Source organism: Caloenas nicobarica, chromosome 1 (assembly GCF_036013445.1).
Source record: "Caloenas nicobarica isolate bCalNic1 chromosome 1, bCalNic1.hap1, whole genome shotgun sequence".
NCBI lineage: Eukaryota > Metazoa > Chordata > Aves > Columbiformes > Columbidae > Caloenas > Caloenas nicobarica.
Genome location: NC_088245.1, coordinates 33,848,751 through 33,875,489, shown reverse-complemented (window position 1 = coordinate 33,875,489; position 26,739 = coordinate 33,848,751). Strand labels below are relative to the sequence as shown.

The following is a 26,739-nucleotide window of genomic DNA, read 5'->3' as shown; positions in this document are numbered from 1 at the left end:
TCACATTGCTCAAAACTATACCCAATTGGGTTTTGCATATCTAAGAGGACAGAGACTGCATAGCCTCTTTGGGGAGCTTATTCCCATGTTCAATCAACTCTTGTGATTTTTTTTTTTTTTTTTTTTACTCAAAATATCTAATTGGAATTTCCATCTGCTCATTTCCCCTCATTCCTTTCACTACGCTCTCCAAGAAGAGTTTGTCTCTGTCTTCACTACAACCCCCAATTAGGCAGCTGGAGACAGCAGGAGGGTTTCTACAACCGGTATCAAAACTCTTTTGTTTAGAACTACAACTAGGAAATTCCTTCCTATTGACAGATTTTTGAAGAACAGACAAAATTAACAGATTCTTATTAGAAATAATTACTTCCGCTACTATGAAGCTGAAACAATGCAAAACAAAATGAAGAAAACACTCAGCTTGTAAATTCTTGGACAAAACAAGCAGCGTGCACAGTGATTACTGGCACAGTAAGTAACTACTCCTTCTGCATCATAAAGAACATTTCCTACTTAGTCAGTATTGGTCTATTTACTTACTGAAGGGTCTTCTACAAGTGAGAGGAAAGCTGAGTCATTTATCAAAGTTAAGCCAAGTTTGGAGGGGAAAGAAACAGCGAGGCAGCAAGTATGGAACACAACAGTGTGTCACTCCATAACTCAAGGAAAATATTCATAAAAGCTCATTTTCCCTTTTCTCAAGTTGAGCTAAAAGGGTACTGCCAATGGGAAGTTGCTTACAGAAGAATTAATTTCAGAGTCACGTGGTGCTGCCTTCACGAGGAAATGGGACAGACCCATAGCAAAGGCTTCTGTCATCTCTCTTCAAAAAGTTAACCTGTCAAATTTACCAGACATATTTCAAAAGTCTGGATCACAAATACTGCCCTAGGTGAGAGGAGGCTGAACACTTGTGTGGGGAACTAAACTGTGCAGAACTGAGAGAGAAATTGTACTGTCCATATACTTATCCTTTTTTTTTTTTAAAGGATAGGTAAAACCTACCTATTGTTTGGCACTTAAAATAACAGAAACAACACTGCCCACTGGGATCAGAAGAATCATACAATGCTTACCTGCGACCACATTCTGAATATTTACCAATATTTTTTAATATTAAGGCAGCTGTTAATCGGATGTGTTTAGTTATTGGTCCCTCTTTTTCATCCTACAGAAGAGAAAGAAAAAAAAAAAAAAAAAACGTAAAAACCCCATAGTAGCAGTCAACAATTAATATCTAATACTTGAGTCAAACAATACGAACTGTGAAATCTCTGAAGACAAGGTTTCTTGATCCCCTCCTTAGCGCCATTAGGGCAGCACTCGGATGATTCACAATGGCCTTCTGTGCTCTGGGAGTAGAGGCGGTACCCCCTGCAGCTGGCTGCCTACATTAGGAAAGAAAGAATGAATAAAAGTAAGCTTTGCACTACTTTCTAGAAGATTAACATCTCTGAAAATTTATTTTGACAATTTTTTAACCTATCTGAACACAGACACAAAGATCCATTAATAGTCAGTGCTGAGATGTGATTTGCCTTTTGTTTCCACAGAGATAAACCTTATTGAAAAGCCTTCAGAAGAATCATGGGCTTTATTTTATGTGAAAAAAACACTTCTTTTGAAGAAGTACTGCTCATCACCCGCGACATTTGTGATGGAAAAGTAATATATTGTACTAATGATGCAGCCACTTCCTGAAGTGTACCTATTTAAAGGAATGTTTTATCAGACAGGGTTTAACAGGAATTGTGATAGCAGTTAGGCAAATATAATCTGAGATTTGGCCAGAGAATGTCCTTAAAATACAGCTATTCAAACTTGGCACAGCTCATCAGGACCATAAGACATTAAGACAACATAAAATAAGTATTAGCTGTGGTTAGTGAGGAGTAATATAAAGTAACATGATTTAAGTTATGATCTAAGACATAAACCATCTAATTGTTAAATCAGATCAAACATTTGTAAAACCAATTACCTGCTACTGCAGCTTTCAGACTGTGATTAATAAATTAAGTGGGGTATTTTACAAAGCTGGTACAAATAAACACAGAAGAAGCAAATTCTCCGTTTTCAGTATTAACACTGAAGTCAAAGCTGTGTTTCATGTAAAACTTTGAAATTACTCATGTAGTTAGAGTTTGAAACTATAAATATATGACTTCATTTAATGAGTAAGACACATAATGTAATCTCAAAGGAAAGTTTAACAGTATCAATGGTGAAAAGTATCACCATACTTCAATATATTGAGAAATACTAATATGAAGTCTTTCAACATTCTAGTAGAACCTGATTAGAACATCTCAATATACTAGAAATAAACAGCAGTGCTTACTTGCAAAGATTGCATAAATCACAAGTAAATGTTCCATTTTTTAAGATGAAAGCCTGTAAGAGTATTATTTAGGCATCTTCCACTGTGAGTGAATATTCTAAGAATAAAACTTGAATTCCCTATTCAGAGACTTTCTTCATAATCTGAAATTCTAACACGGAAACCTAGTTAAAAATTAGAAAAAGGGTTCATATGAGTGGTTTTAAACCACAAACCGGAAAATTAGTAGCAGTAACAGACAGACTGCCTCCTAAAAACTTGGCTCATAATGTCATCCTCCCCTGAATGGAAATGAGTTTCAAAACCTTTATGAAGTAAAAGGAGAAGGGCAGGGGCTGAATTAAGAAACAGCTGGGCAATGATAGGAGACTAAGTACTACAGTAAAGGAACTGTCATCTTAATTTTTAACTTCTGGAACATTTTTGTTTTCCTTACATTAAGAAGAACAAGGATTCATCAATGGAGGCTGTTCCAAATGTCTCTCTTCAACAGCTATCATACTATATTTTACAAAGTTGAATTACTATTGCCTTGATTCTAGAAATATTGAAAAGGGGACAATCGCAATAAATTAGGAATATATTAAAAGATTGTATTCCTTTTTGTTTTGGAAGAAAGGAGTTGATAAAAAGTTTCTGAGGCATCAAGTGGACTGACTTATGTCTGTGGGCAAGCATCTCTCACATTTCTTTAATTATATTATCAACTTAACTTCAAACCACACCATCTTGTGAGGTAAAGTTATCTCCTGCCTCACTCCCATGGTGCGCGAAGAATATTTTTGGCAGTTCATGCTACCACCTTTGCTTCAGTGGCAACAGGGAAAAAAATTAATGTGAATCCAAAAAGATTCAAACGCAGAAAGCTACAGTCAACATACATTTAACTGCTAGTGCTACCTGACCTTCCAAAATGTAATATTCAGCTACTTCTGAAAGCCAGAAGAGGAAGAGTTAATATAATACAACTTTAAAAGTAAAGAAATACAGAATTAAGGTGTAACACCAACTCTGTAACGCAGCTTAACTTAGTCTACCTGGTTCTAGCAAAAGCCATTACAGATTTCTTCCAGTGTGTCTGGTGTGATGATAGACAGAAATGACGCTGAGGGGAACGGGCCCTTGCCTGTTACACTGTGTTCCACAGATCTCACTGCCAGCACCAGCAGCACTCACTCTATCTGCACTCTGAGGTGTAGGGGTAGTTTTACTAAATGGTGAGGGATTAAGTGAAGAAAATTGGCCTAATTAACGCTTAGAAGTGTATTTACACATCTGGCAAACTCGCTTCTTTGATTCATTAGTTTTGTTGTGTGTTTTGTTTAGGTTTTAAACATAATTGATTTTCCACGCAATCAGACAAAAACTAAAGCTAGCTCTCTCGCTGTAAGCAGTGCACAGCCACGAGCAGCATCAAAGGATGGCAGGGAGAGTCAAAATATCCTACTTTGAGTAGCGGAATGCTCTTATTTCAACTTGTATTCTGAAATCACAACCTTCGTATCTTGTGATATTGCAGTCTCAACATTTCAGCGAGAACTGGTTAGGCATATAAATTCCTACTTTCTGAATCTGACCTAATTAAGGAATTCTGCCTTAAAAGAGGGGATGTATTAACACTTTTTCTAATATGACCACCTGTGCCAATTTTCAAGCAGCCTGTGAGGACACGAATCTACTGGATGTGTTGTGTGCATGATGGAACACTTTTGCAAAGGCAGAGCTGAGTCCACAACATGCTCATAGATGGTATCAGCCCTACACTTCCCACTTACCAAGTATTTAAGACAACATTACCATCATTCTTCGTTTTGTGGTTTTCAGAACTCTGAATGATGTTTAGTGTAATAAAACAAGGCACCATAAAGCAATCTTAAGTCTGTGTTAAGAAGTTTGTTTATATTTAAAAAAAAAAAAAAGTACCCTTAAACTAAATTTCTCAACTTTCATACCAAAATGTGTTTGCTGCCTCCAGCAGCTTGGTAGCAATTTAATGAGCCACAGAACAGACTGCAAAAATCTGCCTGGGACCATGTAATTACATCTTTAGCTTGCAACAAAGAGATTCCAGTTTGGTACTAACAAAGACCTAGTCTCAATACACTTATACGAGTAACTGAACCCTGAATAATTCCAATATTAACATAACCATCACCACAACCCCACAGCAATGGGGTTGTGTTCTCCAATATCAATTCCAGACGCTTGAAATCATTTTCGGAAAGAAGAGAGCCAAATTTGATTCCAGGTAGCAGCACAAAAATAGAAGACTCAAAGGAGCTGGTATTTATCTTGTTTGTTTGTTTAAAGGAAAATTTATTACAAGAGCCCCTGGATCAAATCAGCCCAAATTTAGATGACAAAACTGGAAGGAATACAGCAAGTTACAAGACAATCCATCTCAGCTCTATGAAACAGCTGAACTGTACACAACGAATAACTGCCATTTGGATTACAAGCACTTTCCTGTTCCAATAGAAGTTTTAAAATGCTGTCCAGTTAGGAAATAACAGGAGACTGTGTTGAGAACAATGTTCACCACAGAGTACTGACCCTCATACCTTAAGGAATTAGCTATTCTTTTTATGATAACTGCAACCACATCTCCCAAATCAGAATCTATTCACTCTTTTGCCCATTTTGTCTTACTGTAATGGACCTCAAATTTGGTTACTGTTACAGACTCCGCATATGCAGAATTTCACCTAAGCCAAGTTATAAATACACAAATTCTTCCAATAATTTCTAATTCTCTTATTTTCTCTCTTGCTAACAAGGCTCAAGTCTCTTACTTATTGGGAGGCTTCTGATTTCCTGCTTGCCCTTGTTCATCTTGCTTTAATCCTGCAAGCAAAGCATCTCTGGAACAGTGCTTATCCTGTTGAGGAAAAGAGAAAAGACAGTGAGAAGGGTGTGTGAAAATTTACCATGAAATTCCTACTATTTTCTGAACTAATATATGAAAGAAACTCTGCACCTGTAAGTGGGTGATGAAAGAAAACCTTTGCCGCTGGAATGGTTCACATCCCTCCCATAAGCACTGCCCGGGGTAGACGTCTTTTCCTCCATGTTCAGTTGCTGCATGATAGAAAACCTGTGATGGTGTTTGAAACCACCTACAAAAAGAAGGGGAGGGGAATTTAAGGTTGTTTTGTTTTGGTCTTTTCCAGTTAATGGCAAAGCACAAGTATCACAAACATAAGCTCATACTGGCTAAACATTTTTATTTTCTGAAATGAGACTTGCATTGATAAATGAAAAGTCATAAAATTTTAAAAGGAAAAATATGTACAAATATTAGCAGTGAGCTATGAATAAATGGCAATAGGATTTTGCCAAATCCAATTGAAATATCATGGTTCAGTCTTTCTATTTATACTTTACCAAAGAAATAATGTATGTTAATTTCAACGGATCCATTCTTTGCAATACAAGCAAAATACAGTAGTAAACTAGAAATAGCTAAAAAAATTGGGTTTCGTGTATTCCTTTTTCTGTTCTCCTTCTTCACTAGCAGTCATATGGAGACTTTATTTAAACTTTAATTGGGAAAAAGAGATGCACAGCATTCATCCTACTCGCTCTCAATACTGCATGCTCGTCAAAACCGAAGGAAGAGGCCTCCAAATATCACCTAGTCCAATCCCCCTGCAATGAGCAGGGACATTTGCAACTAGATCAGGTTGCTCAGAGCCATATCCAGCCTGGCCTTGAATGTTTCCAGAGATGGGGCATCTACCACCTCTTTGGGCAACCTGTGCCAGTTGTTTCACCAAATGAAACGACTTTCCAAAACCTCCAACTAAGCACTTTGGCTGCCAACAGCCCCATGGTACAGGACATGAGGTATTTCAGCAAATGAAGGGTTTCTGCATTAATAGAAAAGATTAAGTTGTCCTAAGCTTGGCCCTGTAATACTCTCGACAGTGTATTTTGTATTTTCTCTCTGTTCTGTTTGGTGAGAGCTCAGGTGTGACATAACCTTCTAGTGACTTCAGCCCACTAAGGGCTTTCTTCCATTTCAAAGGGGTAGAAACGTTACAATTCACTGTGAATGCCACCTCAAAATACTGGTGAGTTAACAGTTCTTAAACAGTCCTTTTCAAATTGGCACACAGACTAAAGATGTGTTATTTTAACATATATCAGATGGTAATGGAGAACCACTATATTTAAAGCAATAGTAAACGTAAGTAGTGAATGACTCAAAGTTGTGGGTTTTTTAGTCTAGATACACCTTAGAACATTATCTCAAGTGCTACAGATTAAATCACTCACTTGAAGAGAGAAAAAAAATGGCCAAACTAAACAAAAGACTTAGCTGCTTGAAATTCATTTTGATACAACTAACTCAGCTCATCAACACCCACTTAAGGCTCAGACAGAAGAGGTCTAGAAACCTAATTGCTGCTGTTTGGAAAGTCATGACCACCAGCTGTCTTCACACACTTGCCGGACAGACGCCACTGGCACAGTCTTACCCAAGAGGAAACATATGCACCCACCTCAGCCATTCCGCTTCACATGTCAGTATTTTAGCTTCAGTTAACAAGAAAAGTACTTGTGTTGGGATGTCTGACTGAACCCAGTGGGCTGGACGGTGCCAAGAGGGAGATCTCCCACCACAGACTTAGAGCAAGCAGCCGGGGGTGAAGCAACGTCTTAAACCCACAGCAGCTGTTCACGGACAAGCTCAAGTCAGAACTCAGCACGTGAAGAGCAGATCAGTGGGTGCTTTGATCCAGCCACCTCCTTCCACATCCTACCACTCATTTCAATCCTGTCCATTATGCAGACAAACTTGCAATCGATACGTAGGCTGAACTGCACAGATACTGTTACCTGAACGCCATACAGGTTGTAAAGAGCTAATTTCACCCAGAGACAAGTCTGAATCCTACTGTAATAATCGCCTGTAATAGAGCAGGTACCTTCTGCACAGGCAATAAATACTGCTTCCTTCAAAAGCGTTCATCTTTTCCATGCCAGTCAGCTCTTACTGAAGGGAGGCTGGCAAGCAGAAATACCTGCCTCTTGCTATTGGTCCAGATAGGCCAGAGTAGCAAATGAAAAGAAAATGGTTCACATCTACATTGGCTCAACAGCAAAAGTTGGTATTTCAGAGGACAGAAAGACATTTTTCCACAATAAAGGGGAAAGTCAGTGTGTAAACTTAAGCCTGGCACAAACCTGTTTATGAATAACTCCTGGCATGGATGAAACCTATTTCATGGTGTAAGTGAAACTCAAAATGTAGTTTAAAACATTTTATTCAACATGGCAAGGCTTTAAGAAAAATAAGGCTATTTCAGCTACGTTGGATCATTCACTATATAATAAATTCAGTGTTATACTTCAATCACTGATCTAAGAAGATTCAAATTCACTGCCATTTTGCAGAGAAAAACTATATTTTTCCTCAAAGAAACACCTAAATGTAGTAATAAAGAAAAGCATAAGTACTGAGAATACGGTCAGTTGACTCTACACTCTCGTTTCCCATTTAATTTCTCCATCATTCTGTTCAGCTGTTGAACAGAACATTAAACTAATAGCTGACTTGACAGGCAGTGCAGATTTAATAGCATTTCCAATTTACTTTTTAAACACAAAGCAATTCAAGAGCAGACAGCTCCTGCCTACCCCGAAACAAAATAGCAGCTCTTAGATTAAGCTGGATACAATTAGTACTTGCAGACAGCTGAACTTCAAAGGAAAACACCTACTTTCTGTTACATCCTCAATGCAGTGTCCTGACTGACACCTTTTAGAGTTCTACCGCCACTTCAGACACTAAACCTGAATAAATCTGTGAGAGGCCAATCATTACAACTATTTGCATAACTGGGCCTGATCTAGTTGTGGTCGTCAGACACTACTAAATCTGTTGCAATTTATTTCAAAATCTGGGTATAATGTTTCTTAATTCAGTTCTTAAAAACGAAACGGCAAAACCCACACCCACACCACTGGAACTTTGCTGGCTGCAGCAGTCAAGATAGTGGGGAGGAAAAGAACATACTATTTTATTTATATTTATTCTGATTCTTAATAAAATGTCTTTGAAGGCCTTCACTGTCTTCTGCAATACATCATGGAAGGGAAACTTAATGCTAATATCTTGTGACAATTAAACTAAAGAACATGCATAGAGAAACAGGTGCAAATGACTGGATCGAATTTGTCTCCTGGTATATCTTTACGGACAACTGTGAATACCATGGAAAAAAACACTGCTCTATCATTCTACTATGATGAATCTGTCTGTTTATCACCTAGGAAAAAAACTGCTAAACAACCAGGAATGAAACCAAGTAGTGGATGTAAAGTTCACAGAGTAGACTAATGACCCACTCAAAAGAATCTTCTTGTTTCCTGCTTAAACAACATAAACAGCTAAGATTGAGAGCTACAAATATAACAGTTAAAATAACAGGTGGCGATTCCAGATTTTTCCTTATATCTTTTAGAAGCAGGAAGCCTACAGGAGATTTGATATTCCTGTTTTTAATTAGGCTGTTGGAGGAATATGGATAAACAACATGCACCTGAGGAAGATGCTGACTCAACATTTCAGTTCGCTCTTTGCCACAGAAAACGCTGAGTGTAATGTTTATCTAAACTGTTTTTAGGTTGTAACTGAAATATTTTAAAAGTGAGAAACACTGAAGGAACAAGAGCTGTGTGTCACATGAACTACAATCTATCAAAGCAAAATCTCTGAAGGCTTTTGAAAATAATGAAACTTAACCATGAACAAAAACCAGTACAGTAAGTCATGACAGGAGAAACTAAAGCAACAGGAATTATACACTATCTTTGACATAAAATGTAGAGATCAGCTTGTAAAATATGGACCCTGTAGCCCTTAAATTCCACCTCAGTAAAACTTGCTGGAATACTATTTTAAGGCAGACTGACAAAAAGACTGATAATGTAAGGTAATCAAAATTGTATTGTTCCTCCTTCCGCCACAAAATTTGACCGCACATATTCACATCTTACTTCACATGTGACATCAGCTCGTTCTATGGTTACATGTCACCTCAACTCTATGCAACTCACCCTACATAACTTTAGACATAGAAGAAAGCTGGTGACTAACTTATGCTTCAAAACTGCGGTTCAGCAAACTCTTCAAGATGGTATAAACTGATGATGCTTCTGGTAAGAAACCGCCCCAGCTTTTCATTTCCACCTCAGTACAACCAGCTCTTGTACCAACACAGGTGCTTATGCATCTATTGTGCAGCCAGTAGAACGTGTCTCTATGGTTATATTTATTAGTGGTAAAGGAGTAAAGTGAAAAGTAAGTAAAGCCTTACATGCATTTCTTATATACAGAAGTGTTACCTACCAAAGAAATAAAAATCACTTTGAAGGTGAAAAAAGGGCAATGATTTTAAAAGTGCCAGATCTCTACAGCACCAGAGTGTTACCTAAAATCCATGTGTCTTCCATTGACTTACCAACCTTTCAGTTATGTTTGTAAGGAATGAAAAAAAAAGAAATTACAGCTTCAGCGGTCTACAGAGTAACTGTCCTTCAGTATTCCTCTAACTCTGCTCAAATGCCTCATTTTCACCATCGCTTCCAAACATTCTAACTTCTCCAGCATTTCACCCCAACTTTCTGAATGTCCACACACCAGCTTTCTGCCAAGTCCTGTAACGACGAAGAGTCTCACCCTTTTTCACACCCATCCTATATGTCAATGCAATTTCTCTCACTGTTTTCAAAATGGCTATTTGAAAACTACCTTTGTGTACTCTTCACTGAAAACTAAGCATATTCACAAACCTATGTTATTTTTAAAATCAGTGTCAAGATAGCAAGGGTAATATATTGTTTTTAGGAGCCTCCATCTATAAGTCTGCTAGCTCATTCCTCTCTGTTACAAGGACAACAACAACAAATCGAAAAAAGTCTAATCATTGCTGTCTAGTCTTAAGGCTAAGTTCCTTTTTATTTCCTTTTCTGAAAATGGAGTCCTGTGGCACACAAATGGTATCATAATTACTACAGTTAGTCATAATTTAAGTTAGACTTTGACCATGACATAGAAGTGCAACACCCTGTTCTTGCAAAACTGGAAACACAAGAAAATTATTTGTAACTGGAGTACAGTAACTACTTTTGTCTTTGCAACACAGATAAAAAAAAATTCCTAGCTCTGAAGCTTGTTAACTTAACTACATGACGATATTTTATTTATTACTAAAGAATCAATATATTGTAAGAAAGCCACATAATATTCATTTTATGCTCTGAAATATAATTGAGAGCAGTTAAATGTCTTGCACTCCCCCATCTCAACTTCCTCAAGAGCTTTCGCTTTTTCTTTTCCCCATGGATAAAGTATAAGGTAACTTAAGAAAACAGAAAGGATAGAACTCATAGAATCACCTTCTATATACAAGCATCTGTTACATATTAGTAAAAGGTAGTTAAATAAAGGAACCATTTACTTTTTACAAGATTGCCACAGACACATGAAGTTCTGTCCAGGTTTTTTCATTTGCTCTGCGTGCTGACTTGCTGCAGTGTATGAAGGCGGCTGCAAATTGATCTGCTGGCCCTGTACTTGCACTGTTGGTATCGACGTTGCAGGTGTGCTCTGTAGAAAAAGTTAGAACACAGTTTTAAACAGGGCTTGTTTCAAGACTTGGCATACAGTTTATTGTTTGTTCAAAAATCTTTTGTTTTACACTTCAATCCACACGTTTTCAGATTTTAACACTTCGAACTCTGAACAAGCATTAACAGACAGTAACAGACATACAACTTTTACACCATAGTATTTATGCAGAAGTTTCTAATATTCAAATTACTAAACCTTATGCGCAAATTCAAATACGGAATTACGACTGCAACTTAATTTCTCAAGGGCACTAGTGGAACAAAGGTTAGCATTATTTTGCAAAGGCTTTATTTGTTCTTTAAGAAAAGAAAAAACACATCCAAAAGCAAGGAGTTGCAATATCATCAGCACAGGGAATAGTTTGCTTTCGCATATAAATGTAGGAGAAAATATTGCTAACAGAAGAAAAATGTGCACTGATACATTTAAAACTGCTATATGTTTTCTGATGAAATGGTTTAATGTGCTGCATCTGTGGAATTCTTAAACTGTTGCATTAGTACAGGTCAGCCAGTGTTACAGAGTATGTAAGAAAAGGTAAATTGAACAATGCTAGAGAAACACTATCAAAGACCAGTAGGCTCAAACTATGACATATCATTTTTCCTAGAAAACTTGGCAAATTATATAATTCTTCGAACTCTTGTAAAACCAGGCAGCACGTGTACCTTTATACAGAACACCACACGCCTAGAATGCCTAAAGATGCCATACAATGTGTATACAGTGAAATATAAACATTTCAGAGAGGAAAGAGATGTTTTCCTTGCTCCCTTGCAATACTACAAGACACTTACTTCAATAGTTAATAAAAATTGCCTCAGAAGTGATGTAAAAAAATAGAAAACCAAAGCCAAAATATGTCAATTTTATTTATTTTTCTGAATAATAGATACTGAACACTGGACCTCCTGATTTTGGAACATTGTTTGTATCAGAATACTGTTTCTCCTTCTTTTTTCCTGGAAGGCTCTGGCCAGCAAGATGTTCATAGACATGATGACAATTTAAATAAATAAATAAATAAATAAATAAATAAATAAATAAATAAATAAATAAATATCTATCTATCTATCAAGCTTTTAAATATTATCTAGGAATGAAGACCTAACATCCTTTTCTTCCCTACTGTTAGAAACAGAATGTAACACTCTTTGTCAAGAGACCAAGAAAAACTACTTTCAAGCCTCTGTTTAAGAATATTATAAAGGAAGCACTTTGAAGTGGTGCACACAATACTCTGGTTATGTCTTTACAGCTCTGCTATGGAATAGCTCTAGACTTTAAAGTTAAGTGCAACTTCTAACATTTCATTTGCATATTGATGTTCAGTTCTGCTGCTCTCTATTGGCATTGTGGACAACAGTCACACAGGGCAACGAGTTAATTACTGTCACAGATTGTACAACGCTAATAACATGACCAAAAGGACTGTAAAAAAGCCTCATCAAAACCAAAACACTTCCCATGTCCAAGCATAAATTCTGATAAAAATAAGACAAAACTCCGCGGAACTCTTGGACATAGCACAACTATTGTATGACACCTGGGACCTGTGCGTGTCAAAAGTTGTAAGAAAGGACTCTAGTCCATTAATCATAAATAACGTTATTTTGAATTCTGCAACGATTTCCATCTAAAGACCTCTGAGATATTTTACAGATTGGGTAATGAATCTTCACAATGTATCTTTTAACAAAAGGTAAACACAAGTGGATCTTTAAGATCAACACCCCTTTAGCAAGGCATTTTTAAAGGGAGGCTGAAATTATAGAGTGTCAGCAGCACAGCTTGTTTTTGCAATCTACACTTGGCATCCTGATATCAATACATTATTATGGTCTTTATGTGACTTTTTGTCCCTACAGAACTTCTATCTCATTTAATGTGCTGGAGAGAGAGTGAGCGTACTGAATGAATTCAGTATTTTATTTAATCTCATCATTCAATGTGTGGTTCACATATTATTTACTCCATTCTAAGCAAACCCTGCAATTAACCCAGAATTATGAATTTTCTCAAGGGTTTTTCTGGCAAGCTCTCCTCATGGTATTCAAAGGTTTTAATGCTATCTCATTAAAATATTGTTTATTTTAAACAAGAAGATCTGAGATACATAACACAAAATGTTACATGCTGAAAATGAAAGAGCACAGAAAGGGAAAGAATTTTCAGGACAAAAAGTTAAAATTCAGTTTCCCCTCCTATTTCTTTCTTTTTTTTAGTGAGGAAAAAAAAGGCTGATAAATTGAAACGTGGAAAATAATTGTTGTTTAGAATTCTCTTATTGGTGCTGTACTGCAAAGAAGTTTCGCTCAAACTTGTAGCATTAAGCAGTTACAACTTCCATGCATTTTTAAGTCAAATTTATTGCTTGCCTATCAACTGTGCTGATTATATTTTAAAATCACCAGAAAAATCAAAGTTATCTTTGTTTCCTAGGTTTTATTTTAGAAACTTAAGTTCTGTTTTCAAATATCTCAAAGCTTTCCTCTCTTCATTCAAGAGATAAGAAATACTGTTAATTTTTGTTTTATTTTTCCCACCTCTATACTAAATTGATACACGAAAAATGTATGGTAAACGGGACATCACTAAAATTAGGTATAGTCTTTGTTTTTCAGAAATGAAACTCCTTATTTCTAGAAATGTACCTAGAAATACTTGCTATGTGCTACCTAGTTTACAGGACCAATATGCAATGATTGTGTAAACTCACTTATTTCTTTAACATATGGAACTATGATAGACACCTCGGTTTTCCTAATGAAGTCTTTCCACAAGCAGTAACATTGAAAAAAAATTTCTCCATCGCATAAATATTTCAAAAAATTTCCTCCTCTGGCAAAAACTTTTAATGATTCCAGGTTCCTCAAGAAATCAAACACCCAGTACTCTAGTACACTTGAAAGCATTTCATGGCATCTTTTTATGTTCAGATTAGACTTCTCCATGATATGATTTGTAATTGCCACCACTCAGCACTTCTGCAAATCAGATCTCTCTGGATCTTGGGACTGCAAGGTATCTCAAGCAGCAGCATCACTTTTGGTTTTTTTAAATACATAACCAAATAATATAATCCATTTCATAAGCTCACTGAGTGCCACTTTAAGGGCTTAGGAGTCATGATGCAGCATATAAACATAAAAATATCTGATAAACTAAACACTAACAGAAGCAGCTAAATATATGTTTGTATTATATACACACACATATGGGAATGCATTTCTATTCCGTGATTTCCTGTCCCAAATGACCTAAGCTACTCTGCAAAGTTTGCCCTAAATGACAATTAATTCCACATAAACTAACCTGCCAGTAACCACGGTTGACACATTTCTGGGTCCCCCAGAACACAACAAATTGTGTTAAAGGAGTCAAAATTAATACACTGCACAAAGAAGTTACTTAAGCATGAAAGGTAACAAGATGCAGGACACACTGAGGAAACTTTAAAAATAGGCACAGAAATACCATTCTCTGACAACTTGATTCTTTTCTTTAATCCAGTTTCTGATGGCAACCCCTAAGATAGCATGTTCTGGATTTGACTTCTGAATTCCTTCACACTATGGGAGATTTTCTTTCTTCCCTGTTGTTGAATACTAGGGTCTTGGCAGCAAGATCGTGACTCAAGGCAGGTCTCTTAGCTTGCTGTGCCTGGGCACAGGTGCAAAAATCTCAAGTTTTGATGACAAAAGTTAGGATTTCTGTAACTTCAATATCCTCTGTGCAAAGCCGGCTGAGTTATGCGGGTTGCTGGCCACCAATACTTTATCTCATAGAGAAAAAACCTGACTGACCATATACTGAGGAAAGCAGAAATAAACAACCACAGCCACTGTTCCATTATGTGTGGGCTCTTTACCTGAACCGCAAATTAAAGACATCCCAAATACAGCACCAGCCGTGGTCTGCATGAGCTCAGGTTTAGTGCTGTACAGGTTTAGTGCAATTGTTCTGCTGTCCAGGTCGGTTTTGTTCTCACATCCAGACCGCACCATGCCCAGCACCACTGGACATGACTGGAACCAGACAGGCTCTTCTTGGACTAGATGATCTTTCGAGGTCCCTTCCAATCCCTAACATCCTGTGATTCTGTGATTCTTGCACCATGTTTCTTCTACTAGAACCGTACTTGGTGTCAGAGCTGAAGGCAAGGTCCAACATGGAGATGTGGCCAATGTTGAAACAGAGCTAACAAGCCCAGCTAAACTGGAGCTGCTTAGCAATGAAGAACTATCAGGATCCCAGCAATGGACTTCCCATCATAGCAGGTTCTGGCTCAGGCACAATTCCATCCCAGAAAGCAGCTTTTTTTAATTATCCAGCTACTGCAATTCCTGTACAATAAAGAGCTGTGACTATACGCATAAAGAATTCTTTGAGGTACAAAGCAGAAAGTGGAGACAACTATTGAGCTTATTTTTTTCCAGTTACCTTGTCTTTAATTAACCTTAAGTTTACCTTTACCTGTTACTTTTAACTACAATAATTTCTTATCTTCAAGATAAAAATGACACTTTTGAATCAACCACATAAAAGATAGCAACAAGCCTCATCAAGAGCCTGCACGGACTATTAAAATACAGAGGAAGACGCTTTAAAGAACCATTTTCCATCTTGCTTCCTGGGCCAATGAAAACCAGAATATGTTGCAACAAAGATAAATGTGATGGGTAGCCAACGCTAGCAATACCGGCTATACTACTCTTAAATTATGTTCCTTGAACTGCATCCCCAATGCTTACTTTGGAGAAAGCTTTTTGATCACTCATCTAATTCATATGGAAGGAAAATTCTTTGACAGTAGTCTTTACTGAATTACAAAGTCAAGCATACAAATAAGCAATCTATATAAAAGAAATAATTTAGTAAAGCGTTGCAATACAAGACAGTGCTCGAATTCAAGCAAAATTTTAACAGCTGGATTTATGTACAGACTCTAAAAATAATATCCTTTACTACTGTACACATTGCTATTATAGGTGAAATATAAAACAATACAGATGGTCCTCTTAAGATCCTGCTCTCTTGGATATATTTCTGCATGGATGTGGCTGATCTTGCCTCAACTATATGATTTGCACTGAACTCTTTAGCAACATAAATATAAACCCTTAATACCTGTATAGTCTACTTATGGAACAAATACTACAGCCTACTTGAAGAAAGCAGGAGATTTTATCTCCAGACTGAGTGACTTTAGATTGAGACATTGGGAGGTGGGGGGACAGGGAAACGGGGAGCAGGGAGTCCAGCATAGTCATGAAAACTAAGAGTAAAGCTAAGAGTTTTCTGCTAACTACAAAAGACTGTTTACAAAAGATTCTAATTTATTTTTATGCACAAGAGCTCCTCCATTTGGGAATCCATGCTCGCTACATGGTAGCAGTAATACACCCTATGCCTTGGGGCCAGAAACAGCCTCTACCTCCATTTCACAGAACCAATGGTGCCATTCCCTTTATGTATTAATGCCAAACTCTATTTTAGCATAAAACCTGCCCGTTCTATTTAAAAGGCCTACTGTACCATCAACAAGAGAACACGCTGCATCCCAGTGTGATAGGGGTCCTATTGACGTATGGAGCCATATGCAGTTTAAAAGCATCAGGTTGCATTTTTTTTCTCCCACCATTAATATTCGTGCACCCACAGTAAATACATTCGACTCAATGTTAAACAATTAGTTGTTAGTAAAATATTTTTTAAAGTATCAAAGGATTCGAAGTTCAGTGTTATTGAAAATTTTATGTTTAGCTTCTTCCCAATAATGAACATATATAAAAAGGTAGCTTATAAGCTGAAAATTTATTACAGTATTTGAGTGTGAGGAAGGGGTCAGGTGGATAGGTAGGCACTAAAATAAATGTTCATTTCTGGTTGTTAGATTACTGAGGTTTAAGTCTCCTTGCAACAGTGTGCTTCACAAGTGACAAGCAGTAAAAGCAAGAGATTCTGTATTTCGGTACTTCCAGCTGAGAAACTCATTTGCTCTGTGGCTAGGAATGAATTACACCTCCTGGGGCCACACACCTGCTTTCTGGCACATGGTAATTCTCAGCTTCCCAACCAACAGAGAGCAGGAGCAAATAGTTCAGACAACACTCACACAGCTTTTGCCGCCTAAATTTCCACCCAAGCATGTTTCAAGTGAGTGGCCTTAGGAGAAATGGGAGTGTGTCGTTTATGAGGGGATGACAGTGGTGAGCAGGGAAGTGATTACTTTAAAAGCCAGATAAGGCAATTTAAATCGGATTTGCTCACTTCTAGGAACTTGGTGTGATATCAGAACATTCCTTAAAAACATACACCAACTGGGACAAACCAACATGGTTATGTTCAACAGATGTTTTGGAGGTGTCTGAAGAGGAGTAAAAAAGAGTGGAAAATAAAATGTACAGGTAGGTAATTGCTCATTTCTTTTTCCTCCAGCAGCCCAGTGCAATGCCTCAGGAAAGCAATAATTCAGGAGCAGGAACCACAGAAATAAAAGGACACCAAGGAAGTCAAGTGCCAGTTCTGCCTCCTCACAGACTACATTTAACAGACTCACAAAATACAGATGGAAATATAAAGACATATGTTCTTACCCATATGCCCATAGCCTAATTTTTGTATAAAAATACAAAAAATAAAAATCTTTAAAGTCAGTATATATGTATTTTTCAATCAGTTCTGCTGAGGTATACAATTAACATAGAACAATCACAGATTCTACACACATATCTGGACTTCTCTAACTGGATTTTGATAGCACGATATGGGCTCTCCCATAAACAACAATAGCTTTCATTACTTTAGTAGGCCATTTAAATCAACTTTTTCCCCTCACAAGCATATAGTACCAGCCCATTTCAAACTACCATTCATAGCTTGAAACAAATCTTCTCTTAACTTCTACATTAAGAATTATTTCACTCTTCTTGCTTAATTATCACATTGCCATTCCCTTCCCTGTTTGTTTGTCCTTCAGTTCAAGTGCCTTCCCTTTTTCCTCTCTGCAGTTCATGACAACTAATCCTGCTGTAGTTGCATAAGCGATACTCTCCTCCCTCTTCTGTCCTATACATCTCTTTTTCCAGCCTTCCTGTTGGGTTCTAATTTTATTACAAATTTTCGTCCTCTATCCCCATCTCACTTCTCTGAAAGACAAGCTTTAGTTCAAAATAAAATTTTAGGATGACAAGCAAACAGGAAATCACACAGACTAACAGCTTCAGAAGCTACGTAATTTTGCCACGGCTAATGTTCCTTTATTCCCTGTCCCTCCCTTTTTTTCTCCATTGGGTTGCATTTATTTCACACTGTCCACAAAAAGAATCATGCTCTCCTATTTCTTCTGCAAGACATCCAGCATACATTAGGTACTGCAGAGAGGATAAAACAATGCAGATGCTCAAGTGAAAACAGTGCAGCCTTTCAAAAAGTCAGAGACAAGAAAGCTGCTTATCATATGAAGACGATGCTCAAAATGGGAGGCAGAAAATATGACATTATACAGAGCCTAACCTCATTAAATCTCAAACTGAGTTTATGACTACATCTTAGTAATTCTAGATGTCCTAAAGATACTCCTAGAAACAGACTCAATATTGGAAATATTTAACACCTGCTTTTCCAGCAAAACAATGGCTACTGCATCTGTTTGGGAACTTCGGAAAAAAAAAAGAGCTGGTCAGAATGATTTTGGTACTGGGTATAGTCCAAGACATAAATTTTAGAAGAGTGGTAAAGATCCTTAAGAGTCTTAAAGCAAACTATGATGTTCACTATATCCGAACAGAGTACTATAAAGCTGGTTCTATTATAAGTCAGTACTTAGCATTACCATGACAGACACGACTCATGAATAGCCATATGTAATGATTAATGCAATTAGCTAACAAATTAGGTTGTTCAACAAGATCAAAACTAATAAACTCCTTTTCTCCCACATTCCTGCAATTTTGAAGAAAGCAAGGGCATCCTATGGACAGGAAAATGAGCCAACTTCCATAGAAGCAGACATTAAACCAAGTTATTTTGATCTGCAAATCTGTACTGAATGGCATAACCAGCTGGCAGCATTTCTGTTTGTACAGTTAATGGAAAATGTACGAACTATTAATGATAGTGATATGAGCGACAGTGTAAAAAAAGAAACTATCAGCACAGTAAATATTCTTTTTTTTTCCTCTAGTATCATGATAGAACAGCTAATCCAATACAAATTAAATAGTTCACATTATTACTCTCCTCTTCTCAAAAACCCGAAAGTCTGATAGCTCTTTGAGACACAACTGAAAATTCTCGTCAGCCACATGTCCAGGGAATAAACAACCACAGATAATATTTATTCCATTCCAGAGACACAGCCATACCATTTTCGATTTCAGCCAAATCCTTAGCGAAGCTATACTAGAAATTCAAACTGTGTAACAGCTAAAGACACTGTAAAGAGCTAGGTTTAGCTTGCTTTTTTTTTGTTTGCACTACTGAAAATTAGTGCATTCTCCGTATGCTGCAAAAAGACACTTTCATTTTGGTCAATTCATTTTTAGTAAGAACAAATAGAAATAGGGATCTCTCTCTGAAAAAACCTAAGTGAAAATTTACATATCAGTTTAAAGGCATTTTATAGAAATAACTCTGACAGCATGGCAGTTTGACACAGGAAGAGAAGTAGCACTGTCCATCACTTACTGAATTTTGAGTTCGAGCTATGTTTAAGTCCATAAGGTCTCTATGTGCTACTCCGCCAAAAACAAATAAAATCCCAACCAACCAAAAAAAACAGGCAGATAAGAAGTAAAAGACCTGTCTTACCTCAAGGTCAAAATGCACTAACATACACTGAAGATTTTACTTCTCCTCTCCACAGTCTGTCAGAACTCTGTGACTGTCAGACCTACTATTCTATTCTCTTTGCTTCTGTTCAGGTTAGGAACTTTTTTTAGAGAGGGATTTTCTGCTCATGTACAAAGTTAAACTCTAGAGACCTGAATAACCTTTAACAAGATTATTTGTACTTATTAATGCTCATACAACTGATAACCATACCTTACTTCTAGTAAAGTGTTAGGGAGTAACCACTTCCAAATGGTTAAAAAAAAAAAGTTCATTGAGGAAAGAGGAAATAACAATTAAAAAACTCCAAACAAACAAACAAAAAACAAACCAAACCAAACAAAAAACCAAACAAAAAACCCCCTACAAACAAAACAAAAAAACCCAAACCACAAAAATACCCCCAACAGAAAGAGCCCTCCCCAGATTTTGTCAATCAGAAAAAACCTTCCAAACAATGTGTATTGTTATCAATAAACGTTACAAATATTTTTGCAATAAACAAACAAATATTTCAACAAATTTACAGAACAATACTTTCTCCTGACCATAGTGAATGTCTGAAGGAAGCCTTTCAAGACCACCTTTAAATGCAAGAACTTCCAGTCATTTCAGCAAGCCAGAGCAGCTGCGGTTATTGACTTGCAAAAAAGACATATTCACCCCTCCATACGCAACAAGGACCAAGAATAAAATGCAGAACAATTCTGACATTTTTTACAAGACTATACAACAAATTGTTGTTTTCAGAACAGTTAATCCTTTAAGGAAGAAACCAGTGAGCAGAAGTTCTTTCCTGACTGTATATTATCAAGCTACAAACTATTTTAAATTCCACTACTGTTACTGACATCGAAGAAGTATGCAAACTATTAGAATTTCAGTCTGTGAAAGATGAGTAACCATAACTTTCTGAATATTTTAAATATTATGCAAGAGATACCGAGTTTACATTTTCACCCACATTATTTCACAGTATTAGTCAGAATCACAGTTGGAATAAACGTAAAAAGAACACTGCAACATACCTGTGTGACCATGCTTTGTATATACGTGGTTGGATGCTGCTGCTTTTGTTGAACAGCACTTTCTATTGCTACTTTCGCTACCGTGCTTGGATCCGCTCCAGCTGGCACAGCAACCATAGTTGCACTGCAACCAGCATTGTTGGGGTCACTGATTGTAACAATTCTAACTCCTACTTTATTTGGAATTCCTGGAACAGTTTCCCTGTCATTATCCTCTGCTGGCCTCTTTACAGTTTTGCATTCTGCTGTGCCATTAGTAGACCGAACTTCGGATGACAGGGTAGACTGGGACACTCTAGGTCCTGAGTGTGGAACTGCTATGATTTGATGCCCCTGTATAACAGAGGCTGTAGATTGTGGTGAGACAACTACACTTGGGCGTTGCTGAGGCACATCTGAATTCAAACTTGAAGCTAGAGGTCCATTAGGTAAATCAGTGTTGGTACCACTAAGTTGCTGGGTTAACAGTTTTGCAGCCTCCTGTGTACCGCTTACAACAGGTGAACTACTCAAAGTTAATACAGGCCCATTAGAAATTCTTTCCCCTTGATCACCTTTGGCAGTATCTTGCTGCGTGGCATCCAAATTCCCTTGTTGTTCCACTGAAGATATCTCACCATTTCCTACATGATTGGAAGTTTTGTGATTTGGAATGTTTTTGCTCAAATGAGAACCATCTCCTTTATCAAAATCACAGATTCCATTAACTAGGGGCTTCTTCAAATCACTTTTAATTTCCTGTGTGTCCATCTGTTCAAAGTTCTGCTTTCCAGGAGCTCCGTTCTCACCCATTTCTAATGATGGCCCATTACTGACTTGTGAGCACTGATTGGCCTCATTCTGAGTTTTCCCTGAGTTAGAAGGAGGTAGACTGGAGTCACTATACTTTCTCCCATTTAAAAGACTTCCCACCTGCATTTCATTTTCTTTTGCATCCCCATTGCTGGTGTTTGCAGCTCCTCTTCTGCAGGAAGGATTCTCCATAACTTCAATTTTACGTTCATGAATGTGTAAACCTGTTGCTTCCTTTGCTTCTTCCTCCTTTTGGCAAATTATTTTATCACCTTTGAATGGGGGAGCAGCAGTACACGGTGATTGTCCAGCTGAAGGTGCTTGAGTAGCTGGAAGAGTTTGCACTTGTAGCCCAACTCCTGTCTGTGCTCCACTCACTGCAATTCCTGCTGGAGCAATGATCTGAGTTGCGTTTCCCTGACTCACAGTTGCAGTAGCAAAACTCGTATTTGGCACAACTGTTATCGTAACCTGGTTGCCAGTAGTCCCTTGGAATATAGTTGCTGGGCTGTTTGAGATCAACTGGCCTGGCAATATCTGTAAATTAGAAATGGGTACTGTTTGGACTGGCCCTTGGGGCTGGATTGCACCCGGGACCAGCTGAACATTTTGCTGCCCAACTAGCAGCTGCTGAGCTGGAGACTGTCCTTGAACTCCAAAGCCTGGTGCCTGGTTATTGGCCATCTGATAAACCACCTGAGGGCTAGGAGCTCTTGCATTGTTAGGTGGAGGAATCTGTGGAGCTGGGAGTATAAGCTTCCCCCCTGGAGTGGAGGGGCCTCTTTTGGGAAGAAGCAGTTGTTTTATCAGACTAGACTCACCAGAGTTAGGCTGGCCAACTCCTGTATTAGGTTGTTGTGACTGAACTTGCATTTGTATTGGTGGTTGTACCTGTACCTGCTGCTGCGACGATGCTGGTGAATGTTGCTGTTGCTGCTGCCTCTTTACAGAAAGCATCTGGCTGACAGTAGGAGGGGGTCCTTGTGACTGAGGAGGGGTAGATGAAGATGACATAACTGTAGGGACTTGATTATTTGTAACCGGACCTGGGGATGGTGAAGAGGATGGAGTAATGCTTGGCTGTCCAGTCAACTGGACAGTTTGACCAGTGGGAATAGAAGCTGGATTAGCAAGCACTATTTGATGAATGGCTGGTGCATATGTTTGACCTTGCTGAGCCGGCTGGCTTACAATCACTACACTTTGCTGGGATGGTGGCGGAGGCTGCTGCTGCGGCTGCATCGGCTGCTGTGGAACTTGCTGAGACGGCAGAGGCTTTGGTGCAATGTTCTGAAACCCTACCCTAGACGTTGGTGGGTTCTGGACACCTGCGATTGTAACCATCTGCCCAGCTGCTACTTGGAAATTCTGAACTGTGGTAGCAGAAACCATGTTAGATGCAGAGGTTGTGACGTACTGCTGTGGTGCTATGATGACTGTATCTTGTTGCTGGTTACCAGCAGAGGACTGCTGAGATGACGTCTGCCCAGGTTGTGATGATGTGCTGATTAGCTGTTGACCCTGTGAGACTGCTGAACTGCATGCTGGTATGTTTTGTACTCTGCCAAATATATGACCCTGAGGTACAGCTTGCTGAATTACCGTAACAGGAGTGCCTGAAGGGATCTGTCCCGGTACCACTGCGTGCAGTGGAGACTGTTGTTGAATTACAGGTTGGTGGTGAAGCAACGTTTGAGAACCAACAACAGTAACAGACGGCTGTTGTCCTGTAGTGCTGTAATTTTGATTAGAAGCTTGTGGTGCTCCTCCTACAGCAATAGTAACAGGAACTGCAGACTGGGGAACAGAGCTCTGTATTACTGTGGCCTTCACTACTTCACAGGATATTGGACCTTTACTCTGTATAACAGTCACTGGAGCATTTTGTTGCTGCTGTGTATGAACAGAAGGATTTTGTGGAATTCTGGAAACAGTCTGTGCCACAGTATGAACACCTTGAATTGGAAAAGACATCTGTGTTGCTGTCAAAGTTGAAGACTGGTTAATAGGGGTCCTCGGATAGTGATTTCCTAGACTTGGTAGCCCATGCGGGATTCCTGTTGAAAAAAACACAGTAAGTTTGGAAGCAAAAATTATTTAAAAACACATTAACCTAACAAATTTTTAAAAATCCAAGGCTTGAATTTGTAATTCTGTATAAAGCAGTTTCTCTTCTCAGCTACACTGCATCTGAATTAATGATGCAGCAACAATGGCATGTCTGCTGACTGATGGGTTACACATCAAATACTACAATGGCATGCAAGTACATACTGCAATACTGTTCCTAACATTATTGAATAAAAGCAATCAAAATATGTGGCCTTAACTTCCAACACCTTCAAACTATTTTCAAAAACTTCTGCCTTTTATTGTAATTTCAGAAACAATGCAAAATACTTGATTTTCAATTAATTTAAAAACCTGCTGGCGAAGGAGTCGAAGACACATCAGGAATTGAATCAACCCGGACAACTGGGGTAGACAACGTTGGTTGCTGCTGATAGTACATCTGAATGGGAAGTGGCAGAGCTCTCCTTTTCACTCCTACCACATGTATGTGTGCTTGACCGTTGTTACTTGCGTCTTCTACTCTCTTCACTGTATGATTTGGAAAGACAGTTCTGCCAAACACAACAAAAATCCATGTTAATAAACACAAGAACTCAATCCTCTCACAATGCTTTTGTTTTAACTAACTGCCCTTGTGTGCAGTGTAGCTACACTAATGCCTGCATCTTTGCAATACAGCAGGATTCTCCAATAGCATCTGACTATTCATCATTGAGGACTAACAAGTCCAACAGGTGGTTGGCCAAGATCTCATCCAAGTTAAGGGAAAACTGCAATACCTCCAAAAACTACTTCAGAAAGAATTAAAAGGACTATAAGCGGAGAAAGAACCCTGCCAAAGATCCGGAAATAGAATGAAACAAAATTAAACAAACTCTAAACATTTCTTTAAAAAATTCCAGAAGTCTTTCAAACTCATTAGATCTTTTCTCAAAGAAATCTAAAGCTGCAGGTTAGTACTGAGCACATACAATTGCTTCTTTAGTGCTGCGTGAATGTTTGTCTTACCGCAGACATTTATAAAATCCAGTTGATGTTAGGATTCCACCTCGAGCTAATTTACTACAGGTAGAGAGGTATTCAGAGTACATTTCTGCTCGAGAGACAGAGCAATCAAGATTCACCTCAAAATGCGCGTTCAACCTGAGGATGAAAAAATAAATTATGAAGCAAAATATACAGAGAGTACTTTTAAGAGAGTTGTTAAAACACTCCTATCTGTATCAGAGAGACTTTAGAGACCTGATAACAACAGGGAAGACAGCCTTTTAGTACACCGTCTTGTCAAATATCTGTTCCATACTTTCTCCTTTCTCACTGCTTATGATTCAGCACATAAGACCCCTAACACATGCGGTCAATTTTACATGCAACATCTTATTTACACATGTAATACAGAAAATAGTCTCTACGTATGTCTTTTTTATTGTATATTCAGAAACAAAACCAAAAAAGAACGCATTGTTTGGTGATGTCTTCTCCCCACAGCTCTATTCTTATTTCTTAATGATTGTACTTCAGCAGAAGATGGACTGAATGCTAGCTAATTCTTCATCAGAAATTTATATCAAAAGTCAATATTTGTATCTTAACCAAGATTTTGTTAACTGATCCGCTAACGTAGTCTCACTTTAAAATACAAGTAAAACCAAAGATAGAATAATAATCTCAATCCTGTCATTCTGACAGAGGTGGGAAGGCAGGAGAGAGGAGACTGAGATTCTAACAGAGTATAGAGAGAAACACACAGTCATTCCTAGAGTCCCACACTACATAGACACTAATAAAATCCTTGAACAACTTGTTCTGCCTAACGTTCAATTTCCAGGGAAAGCATTTGTATCTCCTACAGACTCTCCACAAGTACACAGATCATCCAGCCCCCAGTCAGGAAGCTGTGAGAGAAGGAAACATTTTCCATCAGTTTAATTTGCTTTCAGACCCACTATTCCAGCCCAGAGATGTGGGAAGAGTTCATCCCCAGCAGTAAATGGAGGTAAGTAACAACTCTCACACAATGCTCAAATACCAGTACCAGAATATGGGCTCAAACTATAAAAATATTTTTAAAACTGTCAGTATTTACTATATGGTGCTAACACTTTGGAAAACCACACTGCATTCTCCTTTGCAGAGTCCTACTCTCCCAACATAATTAGGTGCTACAGAAGAAAAAAAGCAAATTACTAAAATACCTTCTTTAAATTGTGTTCTCTCACAACCAGTAAAAAGTATAATGCCATTTCTCCTGCAGTTGTGTTAAAATTTTATTATTACAAAAACTGAGATTACACTGGGTATCAGGAAGTCTAGGTATTAACTAAACTGGGCATTTCAGATGAATGACTGTCCAGTCAGGTACATCATATTAGGCTGACACACCATCACTGGTACCAGCAAACTGACGATATTCAGGACGTGGTGAAATGGGAGCTGCGATTAGCACTGTCACACGCACCTTCCTTACAGGGACTCGTACTCAGGCTAAGCTGGCTAATAATACATCCAGGAAGGTCAGTTTAAGTGCATTGTCCTACCGCTGCTTCCGAAAGATAGTAACTTTTCTAAATTCTGCTGTTACGATTTACTTATTTTCCCATTTCTCTCAATAGGAAACAATGACGAAAACATCCATGAAAATTTACATGAAGGTAAGACACTCCATGTAAGCCTTGATGAAAACGCTTGGAAGAGGCTACTCCTCTGCTCTCAATTTGCATATTTTGGGGGGGAGCACAGTTACTGTTTAAGAAGAATTTTCAGGACTAGATGTTAATTTTTATTCTTCACTAGCTAGTATCTACTTAAGATTAACCGGAAAAAAATCAAGTACAAAATACAAGTATTCAACACTGACAGCTGGAGAAGCACACAGAACCAGAAACAAAGCAGCTATTCCAAATCTTCCTGATATAATGCTCTACGGTTTGCTTCATCATTTTCTGTCATTTGATGGTATCATACAGTTGCAGCATGGTACCTACCCACAGTTATTTCAACAGTCAAAACTTCTATTTTGCATTTTA

The 26,739-nt window shown here is 38.0% G+C and overlaps 1 protein-coding gene across 1 annotated transcript in view; it reads right to left on the bottom strand.

The window, feature by feature from the left end:
- The window catches only part of ARID2 (AT-rich interaction domain 2), a 103,528-nt gene that overhangs the window by 2,804 nt on the left and 73,985 nt on the right, over positions 1 to 26,739 (bottom strand). The window contains exons 13-20 of the mRNA XM_065658064.1: positions 24,722 to 24,856; positions 24,065 to 24,264; positions 20,849 to 23,697; positions 10,813 to 10,961; positions 5,322 to 5,460; positions 5,137 to 5,222; positions 1,268 to 1,391; positions 1,080 to 1,171 (exon numbers count right to left, since the gene is read on the bottom strand). Coding sequence (XP_065514136.1) covers positions 1,080 to 1,171; positions 1,268 to 1,391; positions 5,137 to 5,222; positions 5,322 to 5,460; positions 10,813 to 10,961; positions 20,849 to 23,697; positions 24,065 to 24,264; positions 24,722 to 24,856 — 3,774 coding nt within the window. The remainder of the gene's footprint in view (positions 1 to 1,079; positions 1,172 to 1,267; positions 1,392 to 5,136; positions 5,223 to 5,321; positions 5,461 to 10,812; positions 10,962 to 20,848; positions 23,698 to 24,064; positions 24,265 to 24,721; positions 24,857 to 26,739) is intronic.